Raw genomic sequence first — 18,973 nt, 5'->3', positions numbered from 1 at the left:
AATCCGTTCAGGGGAGTACGCATGGTGTGCAGTGAAACCACACAGACACCATAGACTACAATGGGGTCCATGTGCTTTCCGCACGGTCTCTGCATGAGTCATGTGGACAGGAAAGAAGATCGTGAACTACTTTTCTGTCTGCATGTTCCGTGCGGAGACCATTCAGAAAGCACATGGACCCCATTATAGTCTATGGGGTCCGCGTGCTTTCACTGCACACCGCTTGCCAATGTGTTCGGTAGTTTGTTCAGGGGAGTCCCTATGCGGACTCCCCCGAACGGATTACCAACGCAGATGTGAACCAGGCCTGAGCCATATGGAAACGTGATGATTTATAGAAGTTCCTCACATTGCCATAAAAAATATATAGGAACCTCAAGTTCTGGAATGTCTACTGTGCACTAGCCCTTACAATGCAACGCCAACTATCTATCTCATTCAGCTACGACGACTTCTTTGTACATCCATGTTACTATGTTCTACAATAATGTACACATGTAGATGTCCTCTTTACTCATTTATTATAGGAGTCTATGTATATTGACAATTATATGAAATTTCCCTGCAAGGGGGCCATTTTATTATCCTGGCAGATTGATTTAAGAAACATCTCCAGACCTGAACGCGCATAAATAAGTAATTTATTAATAGCTTCTATGATTATTTTTTGTGTGTTTTTGTGTGCAGCTTTGCTTTAGTACTGGGTGGAAAATGTTAGATGTAAAGAAAGAAATACAGAGACTTATTTCTGGCAAGATGGCTCCCATTTTATCCTATTTAGCTGAAGGCCAGGAAAAATTATCCTTGTGGAATTTATAATTGTGCAAGCTGAGAGAAGAACACCAAGGACTGTAGGCTGGAGAACACCAAGCCTGCTCCATCTGTCAGAAGATCTTCGTGTATAATCGGCTGCGCGTTCGCTGTTCTTCATGTACTAGATAAGATAGATGTCATAGTGCGGTCTCATGTAAAAGTACAGTCTGACCATACATTTATAGTACGGTAGACTCATTTTAGTATGAAGGTCCCTTACCTAGGAACGGCCTACAAAGGAAGATTTAAAAAGTTGGTCATTTTCCTTTGTATTCGTTGTACAAAGTGGGTTAAAAATCTTCTTAATCTAAACAATAAATTTCTGCTATCTTCCGATAAGATAGAGAGGTATAAGAAGTATTCATAAAAACACGTCGTTCCCCTTATAAATATGATCACGGCATGGTTTGTTGAAGCAAATAGCATGTAAACTGATCACCGACTGGGCTCTTTTATAAAAGGGCTCAAATAAAACCCGTCAAGAGTTCATTTCGCTTGACCAAGCGATCAAATGAAATGCATTGGTATCAACAGGAGCCTATTACACAATACACTGTTTTGCATATGGTTTGCAAAAAAATGATCCAAGGCTCATTGCTTGCACAGTTGGTTGCCTATGTGTGTTACAGACATAGCTCAGAGGTCATTAGAAAACACGTGAAGTCTGTGCAAGATGAAGATATTGGATTTATTACTGCAAACTATTTCTTTTCCTAATACGTTTGTTTTCAATCTTTGCTTTAACCTCTTCCCATTCTGCAACCGACACTTCTGACACTATGCTGTAATTGTACAGGCAGAAAGAATAGAAAACCGTAATAAAAACGATTGTATAAAAGTGTAACAACTACAGTAACTGTTGTCTGGATCCATTACTAGGCTACATGCACATGACATGGAGTGCACACTGGTGTGTGTGTGTGTGTGTGTGTGGGGGGTAATTTCATATCGGAAAGCACTTGGATGATATCAGTCCGCCACTGACTTCAATGGGGGAAGGGGTTTGGTTCCACTTTGTTCCGATGCCATGGAGCAGGATAGGAATTGCTCTATAATCATCGGACCGACTTGGCCTGCACACTTGTTCATGCTCGCTTGCTATAAGTCACAAAAAAAAGAATAACTTCAATACAGAGCTGTGGAGTTGGAGCCATGGACTCAGGATCAATTTCAGGATGAGGCTCCGGAAAATTGGCTTTTTCTGTTGGAGATTTTTAATATTGCACAATTAAAAAGATATTTTGTATATTTACTTTTATAGAAAATCGATAACTAGGTTGTTAATGAATTTGAGGATCTTTAATTCTTCTGACTGAGCATGGTTGTCACTCAGCCATTTATGAGTCAAAAGATGGCTCAGTAGTTCGCACTGCAGCCTTGCAGCGCTGGAGTCCTAGGTTCAAATCCTGCCAAGGAAAACATCTGCTAGGAGTTTGTTCTCCCCGTGTTTGTGTGGGTTTCCTCCAGGTACTCCGGTTTCCTCCCATACCAAAGACATACTGATAGGGAATGTAGATTGTGGGCCCTATATGGAACAGTGACTGACAATATCTGTAAAGCGCTGAAGAATATGATGGCGCTATATAAGTAAGCATAAGAAATAGATAATAAGTATGTATCAACTTGTGGAAAAATGGAGTAAAGAGTTGGTGGATTGGCCTATTGCAATGATTCCCAAAGTGGTCCAGGAGGACCCCCAGAGGTCTCAGCCACGATGCAAATTTCCATTGTTAGCTCTAATCTTCACATTTTTTGACGAGTTTTGGGAATATGGTAGAAAAGTAGCAGCAGGTAAAATTATGAAAGTGGTCTACAAGAAATAAAAAAAAGTTTGGGAACCTCTGGCCTATTGGCTCCATAGCCCTGCTTAGACAATACTGAAAAGGAGAAAAGAAGAACCCATTTATTGTCTTACCTTGAGGACATCTGACACAGGGATCGGAGGGAAGGTGCTGGCATGAAGTTTAAGGCAGAATTATAACACAATAGGAGGAATGACAACACTTCAAATCTAGAGGAAAGAGATATAACACTATCACTATAGAGGATTCATGGAGAACAGTTATCAAAAGCAACAATATAACATATCTGAACATAGCAACTAGTCTTAGATGTCATTTCAAGTCATTTTGTTATCAAAGAAAGAACAAAGTGCATATTATTCTGGATGAATATACAGAGGTTGTACTGACCCTGATTCATATACTCAGCAGGATTTACATTTGGTACAATATGTAATATGTAAATAATCCAAGGGCAAAGTATTACTGCTGACCCAAACTTACATAAGCATATGCTCGTAGTAAGAAAGTGCAAGGGTTCACGGCGTTACTTCCAAAATAAGTAGTGTTAGGTGGTCACTAGCTTTTCAACAAAGTCTGCATAAATCAATAGTACAAGTGAAGGCAAGAAACTTCTTTCCTCGTTTATCAGGTTCTTTTTCTATTTCCCTTCCCGGCCTCGGTAGAGCAAGACAGACACATTACAGCTTACAAGAGAAGTCTATAGAGAGGAGGAGGGAGGAACGTGCAGGGGCTTAGTCAGGCGTGAACCTGCCCCTTTCACCGCCCGAAGCGAACGACAGAAAGCCCCCCCCCCCCGAGGAGGGGGCGTGGCAGAGAGACGGGGCGGGGCTTAGTGAAGGGGGCGGGGCTTAGCGCCATTCGCAGGCAGAGAGCAGGCACGGAGACGACCTGCTCTCTGCCTGAGCGTGAGGGGAGGCTGCCGGAGCAGCGCTGCTCCAGTGGCCTCCCCAATCCACCGCTCCGTGCTAAGCCAGTCCAGGACAGCTTGTCCTGGACTGGCTTAGGTAAGAAAAAATGCCGCCCTCCCAGGGGCCCTGGCATAGCGCCGTCTGAAGCGCTCGCTTCAGGTCGCCTCATGGGAGGTGCGGCGCTGCAAGAAAGGACAGACAGAAGCACAGAGAGACTTCACCGAGCTACATATGAAGTTTTCTATATCATCCCAAGAGCTTTACGCCTATCAATACAGGTCAGTAACTCAACAAAATGTTCTATAGGACCCTGCTGCAGATTCTCCTCTACTTTCTGTGTGCTATCTATGAAAGACATTAGATAGCTGATAGTCGTCACCCACCAACTCAGAGAGAACTGAATATTAGAGATTCTGCAGGGAGGAAAAGTGTTAAAATGCAGAATACAAGTCATATAATGGGCAAAAAGGTCCAATAATGGAAAAATATGTTAACTCTGATGTGGATTTGACAACAATGCCGCACGAGTACAAGGTTAACCACTGAGAATCCCCCACCTTGTTAAGCACAAGGACATCCATATATCAGAGTTTGCAGATTTGGTCCCATGTCAGAAGACAACATTTTATTAATAATAACTGAATCATACAGATCAAAGGGTAGAATACTATTACTTTCGATCTCTAAGTGAACCTGCACAACATATACAGTAGAACATGGTAATTTATTATATTTAACAATACAGTATTCTGCGCTGTATACACAACATTTAAGAATATATCGACATAAATAAAATAATATATCAGTTAGGTGAAAATCCATCCGCCAAGAAAAACTTCAACATTTCTTGAAATCAATGCCATTTTTGTGCTGCGTTATATAAATCCATAATGACAAAGTAGCTTACGATAAAAGACTTGCAGCGCTTTACTTCCCTATTCTTACAGACTGTACACAAATAAAAGGGTTACGGCATACAATGCTAGACAGGAGATGAATTGCTTTTGTTGTCTGAAGTGCTCGGTTTCTGTAATGATCACATATAAATGCAGATTAAAATTGCCTTTGATAAGTGTTATGCTGCAATGTGCCGACATCGTCATGAAGTGGTGCTCCGCAGGGAAGAGAACACAAACCCTAGACCCATCAAAATGTGCGGCTAGCTTTACCATACCAGCATAAACCTGGAGTTCTCGCTGCACAGTAGAATTCTAAAAACAGGATTATAAATATTAACTATTTAAATGCTGCAGGAACAGCATTTAGAGACATCTTTGTGTTTTGGTCGGGTTCATCTGAGCGTATTTCATTTGTGTTCAAGTGTATATTGTATTGATTGTAAATTGTACTTCATGAGTCTGTTCTTGGATAGAATTATAAAGATTACTTTAGTATTCCAGAAATCAGTTTAACCAAGGGAGGTCATATTGTAATGTCAGACTAGAAGGGGTTAGATAATCGGCCCCCAACTGAAATGGAACAGGAATTTGAGGCCAACAACCGCTTCCAAGTCATCTCCACTTTCTGCCCCCCTGTCCTTCTGCCGGAGGTTTCACTTGCTAGAGGTTTCACACGGTTGGAACCCATGGCAAGACTAAGCAGAAAGCTGAGTTTTTTCCAGCGACCTGTTTTGACTTCTGTCTTCCATTGAATACAAAGCCAGGCAGATTTGGGGTGGAAACTGCCTCAAAATCAGCACCAAATTACTCTCTGTGCTTTTTTACCATTCTATTAAATAAAATGGGAAACCCTGTGAAAATGATCATGTAATTTGTCTTGAATACAAGACAGTAGATTGCATTGCAATCTGGACCACCAGGGACGTGAATGTATACAGCATTTTTTCCCCTTTGATAGCTCTCTAAGGACTAGTTCACATGGGGAAAAATGGTCAGGATTTTGACGCGGAATCTGCGTCAAAATCCTCCTCAAAAAACCGCCTCCCATTAAAATCAATAGCAGCCGGTCATTTCCTTTTTCTGCAAGCGGGAACAAAAAAGAAGCGAGCTGCCCTTTCTTCAGGCTGATTCTGCAGCTGATTCAGCCTCGGACGTCCGCCTCGCGACACCACCCTCTAGACTAGGCCCATTCACTTGGGTGTAATCCGTAGTGGAAAGCCGCGACTGAAAAAGTGTTATGTGGAATCCTGTGTGAACTAGCCCTATGATTTTTGCTGCAGGAAACTTGCTAAAGCATTTTAAAGGGAATCTGTCAGAAGGAAACTGGGTATCAAACTTAAGACCGTACCTTGTAAGGTACACTTTCCAATGATCCCTTACATAATCTTCATTGCAGCTCCATTCTCATGAAAATTAGTGTTTTATTCTTATGTAAATTAGCTGAAAGGGGCTTAAGGGTCAAGTCCTCTCCTCCTTCTCACTCTATCTGAAGCTAAGGGTGGAGAAGCTCCCAGGGTGGTAGTTAGGGGTGATTATCTAGAGCAGAGTAGAGCCCCAGCATAAAATGCAGATTTTAATGAAAATGAAGCTGCAATATAGAATACAAAAAACATCTTTGGAAAGTATAGAAGTCGTCCTACAAGGTACTGTCAACGGTGATACTGATTTTTCTGCTGACAGATTCCCTTTAAGCAGAAATCCATTGAAATTCATAGCAATTTTTTGTGTTGTTATGCAAGATTATTGCAAACAGAAATCAGGCCAGATCTTGAAGGGATTTCCCCATCTGAGAGTTTCCCCTGCTTTCTTGTCTCTTCTCCCCTCTACTTCTTGGTTTCACGTTAGTGGGTGTGCTTAGCCAGTTCAAGCCAGCTTGTCCACATTGATCAGACACTGTTCTAGCCCTTACCAAGGCTTGGCAGCTAAATGCACTTTTCAGAGCTGACAGAAGACTACATTACCTAGCAATTACATTGAAGGGAAACAGGAACTGAGATCACCACCGCATGCAGTACTGCCAAATATCAGAGGTGGTCTGAAACCTAGGCAATGAGCTGTAAACATTGAGTAGATATATTCAGCTGTATCTGACAAAATGGAGCAAGATACTATAGGTAAAGCAATGTTCGCTTAAATTAAGTTTAAGCCTGGAGATGGGAACGGCTCATTAAAGGGTTGTCCACAATCAGATATTGATTGTCACCACAGATATCTGGTGATCAATCACCAGACACAGATCAGCTGATATCATTGGTTTATAGAGCTGGAAGTGGCCGGCTTTGTACACTGTGTAGAGGTTGCTCAGGGTACTGCCGCTCAGCTCCTAGTCAAGTGAATGGGAGCTTAACTGGAACCCCTACCAGCTCTGTACACTATGCAGAATTCAACTGATCAAAGAGGGTGCTGGAGACCCTCACCAATTTTGATACTAAGGAGCTATCTTAAGGATAGGACACCAATATCTGGTCTTGGACAGCCCCTTTAAGATGGACATACACATTAGTTTAGCATCATTTGTTGAATTTCAGCCATGCCCCTACTTCTGTCTAATGTATATGACCACTTTTAGGGCTCTACAGCTTGCTTTTGTTCTGGTCTACGTTACAACTCCTCCATTGTAATCTTCACATACAGTATGCATCTTGGACATATTATTTCCACTTTAATAACTTATGAAAACACCAAATCCTATTCAGAGCCATATTCTTCTTCATGGGGTGCAGTATTACAACACTTAACACTATTGTCACAAAGGAGTGTACGAAATGAACTCTTGTTGTACTCAGAGTTTGTCACTTCCCTCCCTCCACTCCTCTTGGCAGGATATATATAGTCTGCTGTATCCGGTATTGTACTCCCATAGTGCCCATTGTGAGCGATGTACATGACACACAAAGTAAATCTGGTTAAAGAAATACACATTAGTGACCTGTAAGTGACATGAGACAAGTCTGCCGCTGCATGCACCACAACTGCACTTTCTTATCTATATCAACAAGTAGTAAACAGAAAGCAATTGCTAACCAATCTACTGCCAAACACGTGTCTAGTATTAAGTGAGGCAAGACAGACTCTTGGCAATGTACCAGGACAACACACATGATCCTTTGTACCTGACCTGTCTCTTGCAGAGCTCATCTCTTACTGCACAGTCGCTATTCTAAGGATTATTTTATACCAAATGTCACAAAGCACTGCAGTTCTAGAATAAAAATACATTTCTCATCATGTTTTGCTTATACATCTACCATTGTGCTGCTAATGCTTCTGGAGGAAGACTCTGGACAGGATCACAATCCTTCCCCTTCTGGAAGCCAACTAGAAAGCCCCTTCCTTTACAGCTATACAGTCATGCTACTGTAGATTATTTGCTCCTTTCCTGACATGAAGGCAAAAAAAACATTTCTATTGACTGCAATGCAGTGAGAAGAGGATCAGAGTGCAGAGACCTGGCTGCGGTCACAGTGACTGAGCATGCATGACCACTAACACACAGCACACTGCTGAATACCGAGGGGTGTCATACCATGTAAACTAAACATCGTAACTCTTCATTGGATCAATTTTATAAAACATGTAAATGGAAAATATTGTATTAATATGAGATGTACAATAAATATGCAAACTGAATGCTGCACTTTACCTGTTCTGAGCGGTTAACATTTCTCTTTGTGGATGAGGCCCACTGTACACAACTCTGGAAAGACCATGCTGGGATAACGCTCCTTCAGTAAGTGCCATGGACCCTATACTGGAGGGCTAGAGACAAAACAAAGATTTAGGTTGCTACTGCCAAAGAAATTTACAGTGTAAAGGGAATATCTGCCTCTTATCCGGTCTATGTAAGAGCCAAGATTATGTGCAGATTCATTAGTCAATATATCTTTATAGCAGCTGGAAATTTTTTCTGTCACAACATGTTTTATGATGCACTGCCTGGATTTAAACATAAAACATCGAACCCTGGTTGCCTGAAACCACCACTAGAGGGAGCATAGGAGCCAACTACATACTGTCACATCATAGAGTTTCATGTATATGTAGCTCCTTCTAGTGCTGGGTTCTGACGGAACAGAACAACGGGAAAGGCAGCGATAGAGTGAACCTAGCATTAGGCCTTATTCACATGTATGAAATTTGTGGATGTGTGATGCCTGTGATAACCGCAGACAGCACATGGACCAGCTATTTTTGGGTGACACCAAACAAATGTCTTCATGTGCTCAGTAAAAGAAGTAGGTACTAGAGATGAGCGAGTATAAGCCGAATTTTTCAGCACAGTTTTTCGTACTGAAAAAGCCCCCCTCAGCTTATACCCGAGTCAGCAAAAAAAAAAAAAAAAAAATTCTAGGGGGGGGGGGGGGGGGTTATGGGGGTGTCTATGACCAGCCGCAATATCAATGAATAGAATCTCCCATAAAATAGGGGGGGGGGGGGAAGAAGCTTTAAAAATTTTTTTTTTTAAAGTTGTAAATCCCTCCTTTCCCTAGAATACATATAAAAGTAGAAAATGACTGTGAAACACAAACACATTAGGTATCCCTGTGTCTGACAGTGCCCGGTCTACTGAATATAGGGTATCTGCAGTGCTCCTGTTCCGTCAGGAAGGGGTTAATAGGAGCACTGCAGATACCCTATATTCAGCCAGACTGAATTCCAAGTGGGGGAAAAACAGCAGTCCTCAAGCTCAGGGAAGGGGCAGACAGGCAACCAAAACACCCCCTCCACTTCCCCAGCACCCAGGAACTACTGCACCCAAAAACTCCAACCATTTTCATTTTTGACATTTTCCAGTAGCTGCTGCATTCCCCCCCCCCCCCCCCCCCCTCGGCTTATACTCGAGTCAATAAGTTTTCGCAGTTTTTTTGTGGTACAATTAGGAGCCTCGGCTTATATTCGGGCCGGCTTATACTCGAGTATATATGGTTTTCGATCTAATACCTCCCCTGCATACTTATTGGTGTAATTGGTTGCATACCACGTGGTAAACGCAGTAAAAATTCGATGCCCCTCCCACCTTCCCTGGCGCTTTTTTTACACCAATAACAAGGCAGGGGAGGTATTCGCTCATCTCTTGTAGGTACGTATTCTGTCTGTATTTTTGCAATATGTGAATAAGACCATAGACTTCCTATAAAATTACAACAGCTAAGACCCCAGAGTATAATGATCAGAGGCCTATTTAAAGCCTTTCCAATATCCTAAACATTAATCAGATTTTCTTCCTATACACAAGGTCTCTACTTTCTATATATACTCTCAGATATAAGTTGTATGCTACTGCTGTCTCTATACTGGATTCAGTCTATATACTGTATAATAAGGCAATAGCATCGCCGTGATCCAAGCTCATTGATATTCCCAGCAATCTGGACTAATGTGCCCCATTGTTTCCCTGATATGACCAGATAAGCTGCTTAACATTACAGCTCCTGCATTCAGAACAGGAAGATAAATCTTCTCAAATGAAAGTGGGAAAACTTAAAGGAAAATGAATCCCAGATGAAGAAAGATTATGATATCACAGATCACAACATAAGGATCAGATACGTAGAGCAAGTATCAACGATAGCAAGAAGCTTCCCCCATAGGCAGTGGCGTAACTAGAAATGGCGGGGCCCCGTGGCGAACTTTTGGCATGGGGCCCCCCCCCAACCGACACCGAAGACCTCGACCGACCCCCTCCTCCACACTCTATTATGTCCCTTAGTAAGCCATGCACACAGTATTATGTCCCTTAGTGGCCCCTGCACACAGTATTATGTCCCTTAGTGGCCCCTGCACACAGTATTATGTCCCTTAGTGGCCCCTGCACACAGTATTATCCCCAATAGTGGCCCCTGTCACCAGGCCCCCTAATGTCCCGGGCCCTGTGGCAGCCGCCTCCGCTGCCTTTATGGTAGTTACGCCCCTGCCCATAGGGATCCTGTCTGGAGCTTCGTGTTGCCTGAACCAAAGGTATCATGCAAACCAACAGGATTCCTCATTACGAAAAGCTATTTAAAAAAAAGAACCAATGCTGAGCTTTAAGTGAAGGTTTTGTTTTCTTCCAATTTCCTTGTGTGAACCTGATCTTAAAGGAGACTCCTTAAAGTAAATATAAATACAGTCATACCATGTCCTATTTTTGGGCACAGACTATTCTTATTTTTGCCAGACCCACAGATGAGAGTTGAATGAACTAGACATATGGACAGCTCCGTGCACTTGTCTCCTCCACTGTGTATTGCACAATAGTAATAATTTCTGCATAGTGTGAATACTGATGTATATGGAGATCTGCCTGAACAAAAGGTCTCAGTACAAGAACTTCACAGAAATAAGGAACCAAAGTGCTTAGAGACCAGGCAATCATAGTTTAGACTAAACTTGGAAGAATTGGCCACGTAACTCTTCTTCTGTCAGCAATTATGGGATGTCTATGAAAGCTGTAAAGGACATCCAGTCCTTCTCAACAATACATTAGGAAGCAGATCTTTTCCTGTGCCCCCTCCCCGACATAAACGGACATTGGCCATAAGCACAAAATAAGTTGAAGCCTGCAGACAAGTCACAGAGAGAAAAAACAAAAACAAAACTAATTTCCTACCTCATGGAATACAGAAGGTTTTGACAAGGATGGGATGGTGAAAGACAAGATCCTACTGTGCCCTTGTTCATCCATAATTTCCTGAGGGAAAAAGAAAAAAAAAAATATATATATATATAATTTCTTTTTACTTGAACACATTAAACCTCAGCAAAAACATCCCTTATCTGAAAACAATTTCCTCTCTCCCTGCGGCTAAAATCATATATTAATATGTAGTTGGAATAATCCTAATGAAAGAGAAATACATGAATGGCGTATATATAATTATATACATACAAATAGGAACTGGCTGGCAGTGGTCTGTAAAAGGAACCTGCCATAGTGTGGTCTGTAGGCAGAATGTTCCATAGCAGACTGAGCGGAGCAGGATGATATATAGGATCTTGGGAAAAGATTCAGTATAACTTGTCATTTACCATTGAAATCTCTGCTCTATGATGAGAAGTCAAGGAGGCGGAGCTATCAGAGATTGACAACCTCTCCTCTATGACTGTGCATACAGAGATGGCTGTCAGTCACTGATAGGACTGTCTCCTTGACTTCTCAGGATAGACCAAGCAGAGATTTCAATTTTCTCTGTACAATCCGCTCCTCTTGCTCTATAAGATGATGCCTATAGAAAGAACAGTGGACCATAAAACAAAAGTGTCTCCATCATAGAAACTGTTTTGGATGATAAGATGTATCTGGAATAAAAGGCATGCACAATTTTAAGGAAAAGGGGGGAAAAAAAAGAAGAAAAAAAAAAAGTTTCAGATTTCCCGGTCAGACTTCCCTGGTGGTCTAGGGTAGTGGAGAGATTAGTGCCACCATATCTGTTGCTCTGGGGCAGTAGCAAAGTTAAAGGGATTGTCAAGTTGCAGACAAATATTGAGCCACAAATGTAATAGTATAATGAAAAGTTGTACAATTTACATTATACTTTTTGTATCAATTCCTCGCAGTTTTCTAGGACTTATCTTTGTAGAGATAATATAACATTTCTAATGGTTATATTGACGCTATATCATCATTCTGAGACCATTATCTGGTGTCAACCTGTTATAGTATCACAACACATCTAGATAACGTCAGCTATACAACACGATATCTTTTGCACCTTCGTATGACACCATATAAATTTTACCCTTGAAAACTTTTTGCCCCCTGGACTAATGCTGACATCGCCAGTGCAAACAATGACATAGTTATAAGGGCATGTTAAGACACTAATAATACGTACAGATTTTCAGAATAAATCTGTATAAATTTTTACATTTTATACATTTTTTTTCAGACAGTTTTTCGGCAGAAAACATCCAGAGTCTGCATTATCATTACTGGGAACTGCTATCAGGCTTTTCCCTCTAATAACGCAACCCATTAAACATAGTGAGGGCCATCAGTATTTCCAGGGATCTGTCTGAAAATGGATGAGGCACAGCTTTTAATGTCTCCCGTATAAATGGGAGCCTTGATGCTAATATGAACAGATCCTTAGTAGAGTCTTTCCCTCCAGTACAGGATATATGTCTCAAAATAACAGTGACAATAACAGAAGAATACAGAATAAAACAGAAGAAGACATGAAAGAGCTCTGCAGGGAATCCCAGTCATTGACGGTAACATATACTTATTAACCCTACACCTCCCCCACAAGTAGCTCCTTCTAGTACATGATCCAACAATGGCATCCTCAATTACCTTCATTATAGCATCAAACTGCATTGTTAACAAGAAGGTTTCATTTAGCGGGTTAATAGCATCAGGTTTTTCCATTAATGGAAATAAAACGTAAGCACAAACAGTCGTATTTTAGAGCCCATAAAAGTAAGATGTGATAAAAGTAAGCAAAAGCAAAGCTGATGCGGGGTTATTTTCTAAAATTCACTGCTCACCTTTCACCCCTAGTTTTCTCGCATACTTCCCGAATTCCACCCCTTCTTTCTATTAACCGGAACCTCCATCGGCGCTTTATTAAGGTCACTAGAAGTGCTTCGAAAAGTAACCCCATAGATGTATGGCGCGGCGGTCACAGCTGCTGTGCTTGATGATCCCCCCACGGGGGCAGCTGCAACTGACAGCCAATGGACCATGGCAATAGCTGAAATTGTCAGCCAAGTACTGACAACTCTGGGTTGTAAACAAAGGTGACTGTATACAGACAGCCGGAGGCCTACAGAACCCTCCGGTGTACTGTAATATTTGCCTGGTAAGGCATACCTTAGGTGTTTTCCAACAGCTCCCTTTACACGTCATACAACTAAGACAACTAAGATTACAAAGTAAGAAGTAAAAAAATATTTTTATTTTAATAAAAATATAAAAGAGAAAAAAAAAAAAAAAGATAAATTTCAAAATCCCAACAACTCATAAAAAAAATAAATGGCAGAATAGATTGGAAATCCAACAGAAACTTAAATGAACCCTTGTATGACCAGGGGATTTGCAGCTTTATATCCAAAATTATTTCGCCTTTTTTCCCCCTTTGCTTACCAGTTTTGAGTCTTCTTCTACCAGCACTTACACTCCCCCTTGCTCCTTAGGCCCGGTTCACATCTGCATTTGGGTTTCCGTTCAGAGAGTCTGCTTGGGGACCCCTGGAACGGAAACCTATACACATTAAAAAGCAGTTACCTGGGAAACCCGCAGACCCCTTAGATTATAATGGGCTTCATGTGATATAGGAAAGAAAACTCCTGCAAGCAGGTCTGCGGGTTTCCTTAGGTAACCAGTTTTTAAATGCATATAGGTTTCTATTCGGGGGTCCCCAAGTGGAAGCCTGAACGCAGATGTGAACTGGGCCTTATATTGAAAAAGTTCAAAGTAGAATGGACGTGGCAGTGTTACTATGGGGTGACTATGTTAACTACTAGATGTTTAGACATTCCTTTGTGACTGATGTACGGTTATTGTTGACCAAGACTAAGAACCAAGTTTGTTACTCCATGTTATGTGGATTTTGAAGTCTCCAGAATAAAGTTTTGATAAGGTCCTCACACTGTGCCGGACGAACCTACTGTCTACACAATTTACAATAAAGAAAGCCTGATTTGTCTGCCGACAACCGTGACATGGGGAAAGGCTGAAAATGTCATTCACAGCTAAGGGGGTTGGGGGGTTGGGAAGCAAATCCAAAGGAGAGCCAGAGCACTTGTGGTGGTCTGTAGGGCAATCTGGAAAACTTCACGTTCATACTAATTTGCATATGTATAAATGAGTATTATCTCTGCATTGTCTTATTTGTTTGTAGCACAAAGGGGTTTGTGTGACCATTAAGCTTGATGAGTGCATACAGGCCACAACAACTAATTGGACATTGGCAGGAAACCAAGACTCCAAGCATGATGGAGTCCTATGATGTTAGGAGAGTCCGTGTTCCCTCATGACGCAGTCTCGTACTACATACAGTACAGGACAGTGGAGCCATAGACCACAATGATGCAAGGAAACCGGTCTTTGGACTAGTTCAGTCAAGGAAATGCAAGAATAATATGGTCTGGATTTTCCCAATCATATCTGCCTATGTGTATGGGGTTTTAAAATAACCCAACACATCACTATCATTTGGAGGTCATTTGGAACCTGACAGGCTGCCTTTAAAGGGAGTCTGTCACCAGAACACAGCCTTGCAGAGAAATAAAAGCATCCATGAATTGAAAAAATCCAGCATCTATTCCTTTGTATAAAACGTAACTTTTATTATGAAAAAGTTTTCCGGAGCATGAGCCGCTCCATAAAATCAAATACAAGTATGCATGATGGCAGAGATGAAATGACGTCTGACTGACGCGTTTCGGGGCGTTATTGTAGCCCCTTAATCATAGTCTGAGACTATGAGACTATGATTAAGGGGCTACAATAACGCCCCGAAACGCGTCAGTCAGACGTCATTTCATCTCTGCCATCATGCATACTTGTATTTGATTTTATGGAGCGGCTCATGCTCCGGAAAACTTTTTCATAATAAAAGTTACGTTTTATACAAAGGAATAGATGCTGGATTTTTTCAATTCATGGACGCTTGTACTTACACCTTGGGCTGAGAGGCCGAATTTTCCGAGCACCTTCCTTTCTTCATAAGGTAATGGACATTTTTTTTTTTTTCTTTTTAAATCAGAAGATCTGTGGGTGAGCTGACATATGTTATTTATTTAGTCAAGTTGCAGAGAGATAGGTTAGGGTTACCTGAATCAAATCTACTATCCCTTGTGAATCTGTTTCCTTTGTGACCAAGATATCACCATTTTTGTCAATATACAAATTAATTCTATGGCGCAACAAGAGTGTTCATTCTTATTTCTTTGGAGTAATGGCAACACTGTCATTGTTCCAAAAACAGTGATACCTTTGCAATGGAGGCTTCGGATCACAAGCGGAAAACACTGTTGGTTTCAAGTGACCCTAACCCATCTTGGGGATATTAGGGAGTCCAGCACCAGATTTCTCCATATGCAGCTATCAGCAGGGGTGTATAGGGTTTTTTTTTTGTTTTTTTTTACATATCTTTCCTCTGCTTCAACAATATCTCAGCTTTCAAAAATACAGCCAAATGAGCGTAATAGTCCGTCAAGGGCAGTTCTGGTGAATCATTAAGCCCATCTATATAATCAATAAAAGTTTTATTTCTGTAATTTTTGTTGTGCACATAACACATGAAAGTTTTATGAATTTTTGCCGTACTATTTAAGCTACTTACGCAGTTCAGAATCATTACCAGAAATGGATAATCTGCTTGCGTTCTACTCCTCATATGCGTCAACAGTTCTCTTTTATCACAATATTGCTGCACCTGGCTGCCGTATACCAGTGAACGCAATATAGAGGAAGACTGAGCTTGACTCACGCTCATCTGGGAGTCTATACATCCACAGTTGCTAACAGACTAGGTCCTGTATATTAACTCACAAATCATGCTCCCCGGCTTAGAGCCGCGATTATTAGCATAAGTAATGTCAGTAGAGCACCCTCAGGGGACGCAGAAGTCAAATGTGCTGACAGATTCCTGGAAGGATGGAGGCAAGAAACCAATGAAGATGTAAGATGCAGTTTCCTGACACTAAACTGGTGACACAAAACCAAGGAGGACAGGAAAGCTAATTTTTCTTGTCTCTCCATCTTATTAACACAGCAGGGACGAGGCAAAAATCAAGTCATTATCTCCTAAGTATCTATTAGCGTCTACTGTGGACTAGAAGAAAACCTCTATACAACTAGGTAATTCACATATATTACCTTATGCAACAATGGGGCACCGTATATGTGTGTATACATCGTGACTATAACTCATGATGGTTCTTTGGATTCACATTCAGCTACAGAATAAGTTTCTCTTATGTTCTCTGCCACCTTCAAGTCAATCTGGGAAGACTGGACATGAACAGTCTCATTTCATATTTGTCTTGAATCGTAGTTTCCAACCTGAGGTTCTCCAGTTGCTGTAAAGCTAGCTGGCCAAACTGGGCATGCTGGGAGTTGTAGTTCTGCAGCAATTCGAGAGAGCTGCGTTGGTGTAGAGCAGAGGTTCTCAAACTTATTTTGTCTACCGCCCACTTTGAGAATTAATTATTTTCTAGCGCCCCCCCCCCCTCTAATTTTTTTAGCGGCTAAATTCACTTGTTTTCGTAATATCGTCGAATGACATGACTGGCTGTGACATGATGGCGCATGCGCTTTTATATGAGGCAGCGGGCGGGCCTAGTACTTTCGAGAATGGACTAGAAAGTTCTCGCTTCGCATTGGAGCTTACCGCCATCTATGGTACAGTTTGACAACTTTTGGACAGTAAATAGTTACTGTCTAGTCCCCTAGATGGCGTTACACGAGGAAACGCGCGTTAAGCGTAAAGGAGCGGTAAAGTTTGTGTTAAAAGCAAAAAAAACAATTTTAAAGGGGTAGCCTCATGAAGCTTGATCTGCCTTCTAAGCTGCCTAAAAATCTTCTTTCTTCCTGTTTGCTCGCGTCAATTAGCCCCGCCCCAAATTAGTGTGTAGCTCCGCCCACCACATAGCGTGATCCTATGGGATGACTGAAGGGCCTGTGATGTCATCAAAAGGTCCTGTAGACTTGGATTTACCTTGTACGGAGTTTCCTAAAGGACCTGGCTCCTCTGCCCACTAGCAGCCTGCTCTACATAATAAAGCTTTATCCTAGTGAACAGAGAGACCAGGTCCTTTAGCCCAGTAGGATTTAGGGCTAGTTCACACGTAGGCAAAGGGGCGGATTTTGACAGCGGATTTCGCTTCAAAATCCGCCCCTTTACAATGGTGGTCTATGTAGACCACCAGGCTTTTTTTTGCCGCTAGCGGAGAAAAGAAACGACATGCCCTTTCTTCAGGCGGAAGCCGCACGGGCTCAGCTGCGCGGCTTCCGCCCCCGGCAGCTCCCTCCTATGTCAGCTCATTCATTTGAGCCGACAGCGGAGGGGAAAGCCGCGACCACGATGGTCGCGGCAGGCGGGTTTTGACAAGAGAGAGAAGCGGCTCACCGCGTCTCTCTCGGTGTCAAAACCCGCGCGGGCAGTTCACGTGTGAACTGACCCTTAGACTGCTTTATATAAGAAAGCAGCACTTATTCCACACACACCCCTCTATCTCACAGCAGGGAGCTAGGTGATGTGTATGTGATGTGTATGTGTGGTGCAGACACAGGCTGGCTCCATACACTCAGCCCCCCACCCCTCTCTCCCCCCACACAGCAGGGAGCTACGTCATGTGGCTCCCTCAGCAATGAGCAGGGGGCCAGGTGCTAGTGTCCATAATGAAGTGAATAAAGTAAGATAGTGGACAAACAAAGCAGTTTTGCTGAAGCAGTGTATTTAGGAAAAAAGTCTTAAATCCACATTAACAAGCAGTATAGATAGGATCCTTGTTATGATACCACCCCTTTAAATTAGCCATCGCCCCCCTAAACCGCTTCAACGCCCCCCAATCTTCTCTGTGCCCTTTACTGTCCCCCTATAGGCCTCCAGCGCCCACAAGGGGGCGTTATCGCCCACTTTGAGAAAGACTGGTGTAGAGTAACTTAATTAACCACGGTATGGTTGTGCTCATATTTTACCATATCTAGGAACTGCTTATGCAGAAATTTGACCCTTCCATTCATCTGAATATGAAGATACTCCTGTTTTGCCCTATAATAGACAGGCATATCACTTATCAGTACAGGTTACATTGCTACATAGGTCAGGAGGGGTACTAGGGCTGGGCAAATAACTGAATAACCGAAGGTCAGCTCAGTTAATGGATTTCAACTTTCCTATATCATTACTTCAATTATATTGCATCCATGCCATTCTATATCATATAGCCATTTGCTAAAGGATATGTCACTAACTGTACTTTCGGATCAGGATTGCTGATATGTGAATAACTGAAAATAAAATTTAATGGCAAGGCATAAAAATAGTGGACATGGCATGCAAAAATCCCGCAAACTAGGGGTACTAGATCTTCTTATTGAGACTGTGCTTGCAGGCCATCTACATAGTTGTATGTAGAGATGAGCAAACAGTAAAATATTCGATATTCATTTCGAATAGTCCCTCAATATTCGACTATTCGAATGAATATCGAACCTCATTATAGTCTGGGGGGAAAAAATGCTTGTTTTAGGAGATCCCACACTTAGACTCAGGAGAGTCACCAAGTGCACTATGACACCCCAGGAAATTATGCCAACACCCTGGAATGCAACTGGGACAGCAGAGGAAGCATGCCTGGGGGCATATCGCAAGCTGACAGGGATCCCAACCAGATAGAGCCCCAAAGATCTGGTTGAGTAACATTCCCACCTAAATAAAGGTAATCCCTAGCTAACCCTGCCTACATCTATCCCTGTCTTACATTCACATATTTCACAGTCTCAAATTAAACGAATGTTAAATCCACTATTCGTACAAATTGGAGGTCACCTGATTTAGCCAGCCAATTACTTTTTCCGATCCCACCTCCCCTGCACAGTTATTGGTGCAAAAAA

The 18,973-nt window shown here is 42.0% G+C and overlaps 1 protein-coding gene across 4 annotated transcripts in view; it reads right to left on the bottom strand.

Moving 5' to 3' along the window:
• The window catches only part of HYCC1 (hyccin PI4KA lipid kinase complex subunit 1), a 95,350-nt gene that overhangs the window by 23,973 nt on the left and 52,404 nt on the right, over positions 1–18,973 (bottom strand). For all 4 annotated transcript variants that reach the window (XM_075271443.1, XM_075271446.1, XM_075271445.1 and 1 more), the window contains exons 5-7: positions 11,015–11,095; positions 8,069–8,184; positions 2,729–2,824 (exon numbers count right to left, since the gene is read on the bottom strand). In XM_075271443.1, coding sequence (XP_075127544.1) covers positions 2,729–2,824; positions 8,069–8,184; positions 11,015–11,095 — 293 coding nt within the window. The remainder of the gene's footprint in view (positions 1–2,728; positions 2,825–8,068; positions 8,185–11,014; positions 11,096–18,973) is intronic.

The sequence above is a fragment of the Leptodactylus fuscus genome, chromosome 4 (genome assembly GCF_031893055.1).
Source record: "Leptodactylus fuscus isolate aLepFus1 chromosome 4, aLepFus1.hap2, whole genome shotgun sequence".
NCBI lineage: Eukaryota > Metazoa > Chordata > Amphibia > Anura > Leptodactylidae > Leptodactylus > Leptodactylus fuscus.
This window is presented reverse-complemented; position numbering and strand designations above follow the sequence as displayed.